This window comes from Oncorhynchus masou, chromosome 15 (genome assembly GCF_036934945.1).
Source record: "Oncorhynchus masou masou isolate Uvic2021 chromosome 15, UVic_Omas_1.1, whole genome shotgun sequence".
In the NCBI taxonomy this organism is placed as follows: Eukaryota; Metazoa; Chordata; class Actinopteri; order Salmoniformes; family Salmonidae; genus Oncorhynchus; species Oncorhynchus masou.
In genome coordinates this window covers 27661670-27675020 of record NC_088226.1, presented here as the reverse complement: position 1 = coordinate 27675020, position 13351 = coordinate 27661670, and the positions used below count along the sequence as shown (strand labels likewise).

Here is a 13351-nt window from a genome sequence, read left to right as displayed (position 1 = left end):
GAAGTGAGTGCTACGGGGCGATAGTCATTTAGCTCAGTGACCTTTGCTTTCTTGGATACAGGAACAATGGTGGACATATTGAAGCAAGTGGGGACAGCAGATTGAGAAAGGGAGAGATCGAATATGTCCATAAATACTCCAGCCAGCTGGTCTGCACGTGCTCTTAAGATGTGGCTAGGGATGCCGTCAGGGCTGGCAGCCTTGCGATGGTTAACACGTTTAAATGTCTTACTCACGTCAGCCACTGAGAAGGAGAGCTACTACAGTCCTTGGTAGCGGCCCACGTCGGTGGCACTGTGTTATCCTCAAAGCTGGCGAAGAAGGTGTTTAGCTTGTTCGGGAGCAAGACATTGGGTCTGCGATGTGGCTGGTTTTCCTTTTGTAGTCCGTGATTGTCTGTAGATCCTGCCACTTACATCTAATGTCTGTGCCGTTGAATTGCGACTCTGCTTTGACTCTGTACTAACGTGTTGCCTGTTTTAATACCTTACGCAGGGAATAACTACACTGTTTGTATTCAGCCATATTGCCAGTCACCTTGCCATGGTTAAATGCGGTGGTTCGCACTTTCCGTTTTGCGTGATTGCTACCATCTATACACAGTTTCTGGTTTGGTTAGGTTTTAATAGTCACAGTGGATAGAACATCTCCTAAACACTTCCTGATGAACTCAGTCACCCTATCCGTGTATTCATCTATGTTATTCTCAGAGGCTACCCATAACATATCCCAGTTCGCGTGATCAAACCATTCTTGAAGCATGGATTCCGATTGGTCAGACCATCTTTGACTAGACCTTATCATGGATACTTCCTGTTTCAGTTACTGCATATAGGAATGTAGTACACGCGCTGGTCAATGTGTTGGTAGAACTTCGGTTGTGTTTTCCTCAAATTTGCTCTGTTAATATCCCCAGCTACAATAAATGTGGCCACAGGATATGCGGTTTCCAGTTTGCATAAAGTCCAGTGTAGTTTCTTGAGGGCAGACGTGCTATCGGCTTGAGGGGGAATATGCACGGCTGTGACTCTAACCGGAGATAATTATCTTGGGAGGTAATAGGGTCGGCATTTGACTGTGAGGTATTCTAGGTCGGGTGAACAAAAGGACTTGAGTTGCTGTATATTATCACAATCACACCATGAGTAGTTAATCATGAAACATACACTTCGCCTTTCTTCTTCCCGGAGAGTTCTTTATTTCTGTCTGCACGATGTACTGAGAAACCAGATGGCTGAACGGACGAGGACAGTATATCCCGAGAGAGCCATGTTTCCAGAAAACAGAGTATGTTACAATCCCTGATGTCTCTCTGGAAGGAGATCCATGCCCTGAGCTCGTCTACTTAATTATCCTGAGACTGAACATTACCGAATAATATACTCAGAAGCGGTGGCTGGTGTCCACGCCTCTTGAGTTGGACTAGAAGTCCACTGCAAATACCTCTTCTGTGATGTTTTGGAGCAGCCTCTGGATAAGTGAAATTGTTGCCCTGGGGGGGGGGGGGGGTACGAACAAAGGATCCAATTCGGGAAAGTTGTATTGTTGGTCGTACGGCCGAAACTGAAACCTGTCAAATGCTGAAACCTGAACTAAAGACCTCGGTTTAAAAGCTGACAGTGTTCTTATATATTTTTTATTTTATTTTGAATCCTGCGGCTCTGTTGGGCTAAATTGCTGTGAGTGCTGCTATCTGTCCCGGGTTCCTGCAAGATTCCATATAGGGGAGAGATGCAAAAGCCTAGCTAGCCTAGCTGGCTCTGTGGACTCAAATGGAGGCCACTATTGAACGTTTCCAACGTGGCAGGAGCTGTGTTTACTTTGCTTTGATCCAGGACAATGTGAACGGTGTTGAATGTCAATGTAGCAACTGCTTGCTTACGGAGGACTACAGGAGCGAAGTAGCTACTTCTAGCAAGCAAGTAGCAAACCTACATAAGCTACTGGGGAACCCACGGCCACCTACTTTTTATTTTTCTTCCATCCCAGTAGCCGGACGCCACTCTGGTCTGGTGGAAGTTTCGCCGCGAGGCAGGGTTCCATCCCCGAAGGGGTCTCCCCCTTCCCTGGAGAACGAAGCTGATCTCAACCCAACCAACCAGCCATGGAGGTACGTCACTGACCTTGGAAGTCGAAGAAGGCATTCTCTGGCAACAAAGGTCTCCATGGAGATGTTGAGCCCGGAACTGACACAGAACTGAATCAGCTTTTATGCCCTGGATCCAGAGGTTCTGGAGACATCGTCCGTGGTGGTTTCCCAATCAAGATCGGATCCGGAGGTACCTGCGTCTTCGTCCTCGGCTCTCTCTCCCTTTCCGGTGGCTTCTACATCAGGTTCAGATCCTCGGAGCTCCCAGTCTCACCAGACTGTGAGGCTGACTGAGAGACCGGCCCATTCAACATCACCGGCTGTCATCATAGGCAGCTCTATGGTGAGAAACATCTCGGTCCCCAAGCCAAAAACCCTCTGCTACCAGAAGCACGAGTAAAGGATATAATAAGACTGCTTCCGACTATTCTACCACAGATGCCGGGAGCTGACACTGTTGTAGTCCATGTGTAGTCAAACAACATCAGGAGGGCTAGCTCGGAACATTTGAAAATTGATTTTAAAGAACTGATTTTAGCATTAAGACTCCAAAAAACAGCCAATAATTTCAGACCCAGTACCATCGTTGGCCGCGGATGTGAAAGATTCAGCAGACTGCTGGCATTTCACATCTTGCTAAAAGACGACTGTAGCTCTGCTGGAGTCACTTTTATTGATAACTTTGACACCTTCTGGAAACAGAAGATACTCTACAGGAATGAGTCCATCCAAATAATCTTGGCTCCTGGACTCAAATGACTGATGATTGGCTGAGAGAAATTGATGACAAAATGATTGTGGGGGCTGTCTTGTTACACTTCAGTGCAGCTTTGGACATTATTGATCACAGCCTGCTGCTGGAAAAACGTATGTGTTATAGCTTTACACCCCCTGCTATTTTTTATTTATTTCACTTTTATTTAACCAAGTAAGCTAGTTGAGAACAAGTTCTCATTTGCAACTGCGACCTGGCCAAGATAAAGCATAGCAGTTCGACACATACAACAACACAGAGTTACACATGGAATGAACAAAACATACAGTCAATAATACAGCGGAAAAAAAGTCTATACACAGTGAGTGCAAATTAAGTCAAATAAGGGAGTTAAGGCAATAAATAGGCCATGGTGGCGAAGTAATTACAATATGGCAATTAAACACTGGAATGGTAGATGTGCAAAAGATGGATGTGCAAGGAGAGATACTGTGGTGCAAAGGGAGCAAAATAAATAAATACAGTATGGGGATGAGGTAGATAGATGGGCTGTATACAGATGGGCTATGAACAGTTGCAGTGATCTGTGAGCTGCTCCGACAGCTGGTTCTTAAAGCTAGTGAGGGAGATGGGAATCTCCAGCTTCAGTGATTTTTGCAGTTCGTTCCAGTCAGTGGCAGCAGAGAACTGGAAGGAAAGGCAACCAAAGAAGGAATTGACTTAGGGGGTGACCAGTGAGATATACCTGCTATAATGTGGATAAAGAGTTACTTGTCTAACAGAACACAGAGGGTGTTCTTTAATGGAAGCCTATAAAATATAATTAATTACCCAGGGTAGCTGTTTAGGCCCCTTGCTTTTTTCAATGTTTACTAACAACATGCCACTGACTTTGAGTAAAGCCAGAGTTTCAACACTATACTCCTCAGCTACTTCAGCGACTGAAATGACTGCGATACAAAGAGCTGCAGTTAGTTTCAGAGTGGGTGGCAAGGAATAAGTTAGCTCTAAATATTTCTATAACTAAAAGCATTGTATTGCATTGCATTTGGAACAAAACACTCACTAAACCCTAAACCTCAACTAAATCTTGTAATAGATCATGTGGAAAATGAGCACGTTGAGATGACTAAACTGCTTGGAGTAACACTAGATTGTAAACTGTCATGGTCAAACCATATTGATGCAGTGGTAGCTAAGATTGGGAGATGTCTGTCTATAATAAAGCGATGCTCTGCCTTCTTAACAACACTATCAAAAAGGCAGGTCCTACAGGCCCTAGTTTTGTTGCACCTTGACGACTGTTTTGTTGTGTGGTCAGGTGCCACAAAAAAGGACTTAGGACAATTGCAATTGGCTCAGAACAGGGCAGAACAGCTGGCCCTTGGATGTACACAGAGAGCTAATATAAATAACATGCATGTTAATCTCTCCTGGCTGAAAGTGGAGGAGAGATTGACTTCATCGCTACTTTTATTTATGAGAGGTATTGACATGTTGAAAGGACCGAGCTGTCTGTCTAAACTACTGGCACACAGCTCGGACACCCATGCATACCCCACAAGACATGCCACAAGAGTCTCTTCAAAGTTCCCCAAGTCCAGAACAGACTATGGGAGAAACACAGTACTACATAGAGCCATGACTACATGGAACTCTATTCCACATCAAGTAACTGACACAAGCAGTACAATTAGATTAAAAAACAGATTAAAAAAACACATTATGGAACAGCAGGACTGTGAAGCAACACAAACATTGGCACACACACACACACACGATAACATAGGCACTATACATACACATGTATTTAGTACTGTAGATATGTGGTAGTGGTGGAGTAAGGGCCTGAGGGCACACACTGTGTTGTGAAATCTGTGAATGTATTGTAATGTTTTAAAATGGTATGAACTGTCTTAATTTTGCTGGGCCCCAGGAAGAGTAGCTGCTGCTTTGGCATGTTATACCCCTTGATATTCAAGAATAGGACTTGGAAATATGTTAAACACCACCTGGATTCGGTCTTATGAAACAACATTTTTTATTTTTTTATTATTATTTACCCCTTTTTCTCCCCAATTTCGAGGTATCCAATTGTTAGTAATTACTATCTTGTCTCATCGCTACAACTCCCGTACGGGCTCAGGAGAGACGAAGGTTGAAAGCCATGCGTCCTCCGAAACACAACCCAACCAAACCGCACTACTTCTTAACACAGCGCACATCCAACCCAGAAGCCAGCTGCACCAATGTGTCGGAGGAAACACCGTGCACCTGGCGACCTGGTTAGCGTGCACTGCGCCCTGCCCGCCACAGGAGTCGCTATTGCGCGATGAGACAAGGATTCCCTACCGGCCAAACCCTCCCTAACCCGGACGACGCTAGGCCAATTGTGTGTCGCCCCACGGACCTCCCGGTCTCTGCCGGCTGCGACAGAGCCTCGGCGCGAACCCAGAGTTTCTGGTGGCACAGCTAGCACTGTGATGCAGTGCCCTAGACCACTGCGCCACCCAGGAGGCCGAAATTATGATTTTTACATTAGATAAAAGTAGAGACTCAGAGCTACAAAATGGTATATCATACACTGCATTTGAGGAACAATAGGAAAGTAATTCTGCTTTGATAGTTGATCAACTTGTAAACTCACTTTTGAGAAAATTGCCTTTGAATGTTTTACTAGCTAGTGAAGAGCTCTTTGTCTACACCCATTCAGCATTGTTCACACCCTCACCCTAAGCTTTAGCCCCACCCATCTCATTTCGCTCTCGAAGCGCATGCTCTGGACAATGATTTGTTTACCTCTGGATAGAATGAAAACACCCTAACCAGCTCTGTGAATTAAGTAGTACACAGTCTTGTACCAGATCTTCAGTTTCTTGGCAATTTCTCGCATGAAATAGCCTTCATTTCTCAGAACAAGAATAGACTGATGAGTTTCAGAAGAAAGTACTTTGTTTCTAGCCTTTTTGAGCCTATAATCGAACACACAAATTAACAATGTCTACACTGTATTCCTGATTCATTTGATGTTACTTTAATGGACAAACAATTTGCTTGTCTTTCAAAAACAAGGACATTTTTAAGTGACTCCAAATTTTGAAAGGTAGTGTGTATATACGGTATATATAATTTATAAATCGAAAAATGGATGTTGCAACTACAGATTGCCCCTTTAAGTCTATCAAAAGTGTGCAAGTTCGAGCATGTGTCCATTATGCCTATGGATTTTTTATTTATTAGCATGAATTAGATTGAGCAATAAAAGCCCCACTTTTATTCGATAGGCTTGGATCCACACTATGCAGCTGTTGCAAGAGCACATTTTTTACTGGCTGCCCACTGGATTCAAAAACAATGATTGATAGGCAGCTTAAACTTCTTGAATTCAACCATTATTGGGTTCAAATACACATTTATATTTGTGAACAGCCATTCACAACAATCACAATCTGTAAGGCGAAAATAGCTAAATGAGAGAGCAGAAGTGTGATTCACATCAATTAACTATGTACAGTAGATATCAATAATAAGTGATATCTGTATCGCCATAGAGTACATCACTGCTGTCATCCTTACCTCCAAGCATTTATTCAAATTGGATAATCTTTGGATAACAGTCACACCATTGGAAGACATAGCTAGGACTTTAGCCTAAAAAAACCTATTCCTGCTCTTTTCCCACAATCCATCAAACACATTGGTGTGTCATCATAGTGGTCTCTGACTTGTGGTCAGACTCGCTCAGGTGGAACAAACTTAAACTTCTTCCTTTTTAAAACGCTGATTTGAATGTACTTGTACTTGAGAAAGCAGAGAAGTGACAAGATTTTTTTCGCAAACATCCGTCTAAATTTATAGGTAATCCTAGGAGTAATCATTTAATTTTTCAACAGTATCTGTAATCAGATTACAATATTTTTGTTGGTAACATAACGGATTACAATTACATTTTTTTTGTAATCCCTTAGTTTCTCCCATTTTTCTCTGCTGATCCTCTCAAGCTCTGTCAGGTTGGATAGGGAGCGTCGTCGCACAGCTTTTTTCAGCTCTCTCCAGAGATGTTTGATTGGGTTCAAGTCCGGGCTCTGGCTGGGCCACTGAAGGACATTCAGAGACTTTTCCCATAGCCACTCCTGTGTTGTTTTAGCTGTGTGTTTAGGGTAAATTTCCTGTAGGAAGGTGAACATTCACCCCAGTCTGAGGCCCGGAGAGCTCTGGAGCAGGTTTTAATCAAGGATCTCTCTGTACTTTGCTCTGTTCATCTGTCCCTCGGTCCTGACTAGAAAGTGGCAGTAATAAAGCCTCTCTTGAAAAAGCCAAACATTGACCCAGAAAATATAAAAAACTATTGGCCTACAGTGCCTTGCGAAAGTATTCGGCCCCCTTGAACTTTGCAACCTTTTGCCACATTTCAGGCTTCAAACATAAAGATATAAAACTGTATTTTTTTGTGAAGAATCAACAACAAGTGGGACACAATCATGAAGTGGAACGACATTTATTGGATATTTCAAACTTTTTAACAAAGCAAAAACTGAAAAATTGGGTGTGCAAAATTATTCAGCCACCTTAAGTTAATACTTTGTAGCGCCACCTTTTGCTGCGATTACAGCTGTAAGTCGCTTGGGGTATGTCTCTATCAGTTTTGCACATCGAGAGACTGAATTTTTTTCCCATTCCTCCTTGCAAAACAGCTCGAGCTCAGTGAGGTTGGATGGAGAGCATTTGTGAACAGCAGTTTTCAGTTCTTTCCACAGATTCTCGATTGGATTCAGGTCTGGACTTTGACTTGGCCATTCTAACACCTGGATATGTTTATTTTTGAACCATTCCATTGTAGATTTTGCTTTATGTTTTGGATCATTGTCTTGTTGGAAGACAAATCTCCGTCCCAGTCTCACGTCTTTTGCAGACTCCATCAGGTTTTCTTCCAGAATGGTCCTGTATTTGGCTCCATCCATCTTCCCATCAATTTTAACCATCTTCCCTGTCCCTGCTGAAGAAAAGCAGGCCCAAACCATGATGCTGCCACCACCATGTTTGACAGTGGTGATGGTGTGTTCAAGGTGATGAGCTGTGTTGCTTTTAAGCCAAACATAACGTTTTGCATTGTTGCCAAAAAGTTCAATTTTGGTTTCATCTGACCAGAGCACATTCTTCCACATGTTTGGTGTGTCTCCCAGGTGGCTTGTGGCAAACTTTAAACAACACTTTTTATGGATATCTTTAAGAAATGGCTTTCTTCTTGCCACTCTTCCATAAAGGCCAGATGTGTGCAATATCCGACTGATTGTTGTCCTATGGACAGAGTCTCCCACCTCAGCTGTAGATCTCTGCAGTTCATCCAGAGTGATCATTGCCTTTGCGTTCCTACGAAACTATGCAGTTTTTTGTTTTTTTACGTGTTATTTCTTACATTGGTACCCCAGGTCATCTTAGGTTTCATTACATACAGTCGAGAAGAACTACTGAATATAAGAGCAGCGTCAACTCACCATCAGTACGACCAAGAATATGACTTTCCCGGAGCGGATCCTGTGTTCTGCCTTCCACCCAGGACAACGGAATGGATCCCAGCCTGCGACCCAAAACAACGACGTCGTAAAAGAGGTAAATGAAGCGGTCTTCTGGTCAGGCTCCAGAGACGGGCACATCGCGCGCCACTCCCTAGCATTCTACTCGCCAATATCCAGTCTCTTGACAACAAGGTTGATGAAATCCGAGCAAGGGTAGCATTCCAGAGGGACATCAGGGACTGTAACGTTCTTTGCTTCACGGAAACATGGCTCACTGGAGAGACGCTAACGGAGTCGGTGCAGCCAGCTGGTTTCTCCACGCATCGCGCGGACAGAAACAAACATCTTTCTGGTAAGAAGAGGGGCAGTGGCGTATGCTTTATGGTTAACGAGACGTGGTGTGGTCACAACAACATACAGGAACTCAAGTCCTTCTGTTTACCTGATTTAGAATTCCTCACAATCAAATGTCGACCGCATTATCTACCAAGGGAAATCTCTTCGATTATAATCACAGCCGTATATATTCCCCCCCAAGCAGACACATCGATGGCTCTGAACGAACTTTATTTGACTCTTTGCAAACTGGAATGCACATATGCTGAGTCTGCATTCATTGTAGCTGGGGATTTTAACAAGGCTAATCTGAAAACAAGACTCCCTAAATTGTATCAGCATATCGATTGCGCAACCAGGGCTGGGCAAAACCTTGGATCATTGCTATTCTAACTTCCGCGATGCATATAAGGCCCTGCCCCGCCCTCCTTTCGGAAAAGCTGACCACGACTCCAGTTTGTTGCTCCCTGCCTACAGACGAAAGCTAAAACAAGAAGCTCCCACGCGGAGGTCTGTTCAACGCTGGTCCGATCAATCTGATTCCACGCTCCAAGACTGCTTCCATCACGTGGACTGGGATATGTTTCGTATTGCGTCAAACAACAACATTGACGAATACGCTGATTCGGTGAGCGAGTTCATTAGAATGTGCGTTGAAGATGTCGTTCCCATAGCAACGATTAAAACATTCCCAAATCAGAAACCGTGGATTGATGGCAGCATTTGCGTGAAACTGAAAGCGCGAACCACTGCTTCTAATCAGGGCAAGTTGACCGAAAACATGACCGAATACAAACAGTGTAGCTATTCCCTCCGCAAGGCAATCAAACAAGCTAAGCGTCAGTATAGAGACAAAGTAGAATCGCAATTCAACGGCTCAGACACGAGGTATGTGGCAGGGTTTACAGTCAATCACGGATTACAAAAATAAAACCAGACTAAATAACTTTTTTGCCCGCTTTGAGGACAATACAGTGCCACTGACACGGCCCGCAACCAAAACATGTGGCCTCTCCTTCACTGCAGCCGAGGTGAGTAAAACATTTAAACGTGTTAACCCTCGCAAGGCTGCAGGTCCAGACGGCATCCCCAGCCGCGCCCTCAGAGCATGCGCAGACCAGCTGGCTGGTGTGTTTACGGACATATTCAATCAATCCCTATCCCAGTCTGCTGTTCCCACATGCTTCAAGAGGGCCACCATTGTTCCTGTTCCCAAGAAAGCTAAGGTAACTGAGCTAAATGACTACCGCGCCGTAGCACTCACTTCCGTCATCATGAAGTGCAAACGTTCTACTTTCAAACTCGGACAAAACAGAGATGCTTGTTCTTGGTCCCAAGAAACAAAGAGATCTTCTGTTGAATCTGACAATTAATCTTAATGATTGTACAGTCATCTCAAATAAAGACATAAAGGACCTCGGCGTTACTCTGGACCCTGATCTCTCTTTTGACGAACATATCAAGACTGTTTCAAGGATAGCTTTTTTCCATCTACGTAACATTGCAAAAATCAGAAACTTTCTGTCCAAAAAATTATGCAGAAAAATTAATCCATGCTTTTGTTATTTCTAGGTTAGACTAGTGCAATGCTCTACTTTCCGGCTACCTGGATAAATCACTAAATAAACTTCAGTTAGTGCTAAATACGGCTGCTAGAATCCTGGGCTTCTTTTTTAGAAATAGATCTTGCCTCTCCTTAAATGGCAGGATCAGATTGTACAGTCAATTTTCCTGCCAGTTCTTGACGAGGGTGACACAATTTACAATAGCGCCCTTCGCTTTATCACAGGTTGCAGTTTTAATACTCATCCTGCATCTTGTACTAAAAGGTTGGCTGGTTCTCATTAAAGTCCCGTAGATCACTTCACTATTCCCTTTTTGTTTACAAAGCTCCACTACACAAGCTTCTGACTTCGTTGTTTAAGAATAAAAACATGCGTTTACCAAACACGTTCACAGGGTTGTTTAACTTGAGGTTCCTCGCTTTTAGTTTTAATGCGCATCACTGCTGGAACAATTTGGAGAACTCATTACAATTAGATGTTCTGGTGTCACTCTGCGGCTTAGGGTGTTAATTGTAGCGGAGTACTGTGACTGTTTTTCATAAATGTTGAGTTTTGTATTGATTGCTGTTATATTGTTGTTATCAGAGCCCTCTTGTGAATGAGACGGTCTCAATGGGTTTTCCCTGAATAAATAAAGAATAGTGGCCAACAATGTCCGAACTTCCGAAGGTTTGTGTAAGCTAGCTACTGTGTGTGTTTGCTTATCCTGGAAGCGGAAGGGCTAAAGCAGTCCTATGTAAAACAATAGATCATGATTCAATTAAAAATCGGGATATCCAACCAGTGTAGGATGCCGCTTTGAAGTCTGAGGGCACAGCCCCTTCATTATGGTCGCTTCTTGCCGACACATCAAAGCAGCTGTTCCAGACTCACGTCAAGGACGTAGAGAGGCTGGTGTTAGCAAGACTAGCTAAATACTATCAAAACTATAGAAACCCTCAGTATCAAAACTCCCCAAAGGCAGCCTGAAAAGTAGCTGAATTTGTTGCTTGAATCTTTTACCAATAAAAGTTGCTGGAGGGGTCTCCAACTTTTTTTTTAGCAACTTAACAAAGTTGTTGTATTTGGCGCATGTGAAACATTTTATTTTATTTGATGACTAACAGTGCCTTACCTGAATTTCCACTCCATAACCCGGATACACTGTGATGCTGTAGATGCACTCCAGAGGAGAGTAAGGGGATGAGGAGAGAGGATTTGGAGACTCCACAATGCCCTCCATCCCAGAGAGACTGGCATTGCACTGCACTAGAGAGAGAAAGTCAGGATACTTGACTGAAAATGCACAAATATCTCAACCCTATGGAAGTAATGCCTATGAAACACTACATTCATCCTAACATTACATAATGTTGGTCATGTAATCCCACCATTCATTTACCCGGCATATGCACTGTGGTGATGGTTGTGGTGGTTATCAAAGTGGTTGTCGTCTCCTCCTCTGTGGGTGATGTTACAGTTTTTCCTGCTCCTGATTGGCTGGCTGGGGGCGATGAGGTCAGGGCTGTGGTTAGCACCCCTGGTAGCATTACAGCGGCTGCAGGCTCAGTCTGCCCGAGCTGTGGTACAGCCTGAATAGGTTTGGTTGTTGTGCCTGCAATCAAGGCAGAGTGTTTAAACCAGGGATGGGCAACTGGCAGCCCATGGGCCCCCTCTTTTGCAGTCGGATCAATTTCCAAAACGTTTTCACACCCCTTGACTTTTTCCATATTATGCTGCGCTACAGTATGAATTTAAAAAGGAATAAATTGAGATTTTCACTGGCCTATACACAATACTCCATAATATCAATGTGGAGGGGGGAAGCTAACATATGGAATTGTTTTAAGATGGTCACACAAAAATCTAAATATTTGTTTTAGTATTTGATAAAATATTGAATTTTGCCATTACTAATATAGCCCATAAGAACACATTGAATAACACATTCATAAATGGCAAAACAGAGAGTCAAAAAATACTTCATAAGGAATAAGGTTTTGAAATGTCTGTCCTATATATAGGACATAAAGTTCAGGGAATATTTTAGTTTTTTGGACTCATATTTAACCCCCGTTTTTTGTTGTCACAAAACTACCTCCATACATCCATAAAATGTTTTAACCGGTAACGGGTTAACTTCAGATTCCTACAGAGTCCTGTGACACTTGTGGGGGCTGTAGAGCAAAACGGAGAACACCATTGTGTTTTTTAAATTGTTGCAACTCGTATTACAATCGGATTCCACGCTTCAAGATTGCTTCGATCACATGGACTGGGATATGTCCGCATAGTTTCGGACAATAACATTGATGAATACGCTGATTCGGTGAGCGAGTTTATTAGCAAGTGCATCGGTGATGTTGTACCCACAGCGTCTATTAAAACCCTCCCCAACCAGAAACCGTGGATTGATGGCAGCATTCATGCAAAACTGAAAGCGTGAACCACTGCTTTTAATCAGGGCAAGGTGACCGGAAACATGACCGACTACAAACCGTGTAGCTATTCCATCTGCAAGTTGATCAAACAAGCTAAGCGTCAGTATACTGTACAGACAAAGTGGAGTCGCAATTCAACGGCACAGACCAGCAAGGTGGTGTGTTTACGGACATATTCAATCAATCCTTATCCCAGTCTGCTGTTCCCACATGCTTCAAGAGGGCAACCATTGTTCCTGTTCCCAAGAAAGCTAAGGTAACTGAGCTAAATGACTATTGCCTCGTAGCACTCACATTCGTCATCATGAAGTGCTTTGAGAGACTAGTCAAGGACCATATCACCTCCACCCTACCTGACACCCTAGACCCACTCCAGTTTGCTTACCGCCCCAATAGGTCCACAGTCGACGCAATCGCTATCACACTGCACACTGCCCTATCCCATCTGGGCAAGAGGAATACCTATGTAAGAATGCTGTTCATCAACGACAGCTCAGCATTTAACACCATAGTACCCTCCAAACTCATCATTAAGATCGAGACCCTGGGTCTTGACCCTTCCCTGTGCAACTGGGTCCTGGACTTCCTGACGGGCCGCACCCAGGTGGTGAGAGTAGGAAACAACATCTCCACCCCTCTGATCCTCAACACTTGTGCCCCACAAGGGTGCGTTCTCAGCCCTCTCCTGTACTCCCTGTTCACCCATGACT

At 43.7% G+C, this 13351-nt stretch overlaps 1 protein-coding gene across 1 annotated transcript in view; it reads right to left on the bottom strand.

Annotated features, from left to right (window-relative positions):
- LOC135556069 (seizure protein 6 homolog) overlaps positions 1–13351 on the bottom strand; it is a 68001-nt gene that overhangs the window by 39463 nt on the left and 15187 nt on the right. Inside the window, exons 4-5 of the mRNA XM_064988961.1 lie at positions 11603–11815; positions 11336–11469 (exon numbers count right to left, since the gene is read on the bottom strand). Coding sequence (XP_064845033.1) covers positions 11336–11469; positions 11603–11815 — 347 coding nt within the window. The remainder of the gene's footprint in view (positions 1–11335; positions 11470–11602; positions 11816–13351) is intronic.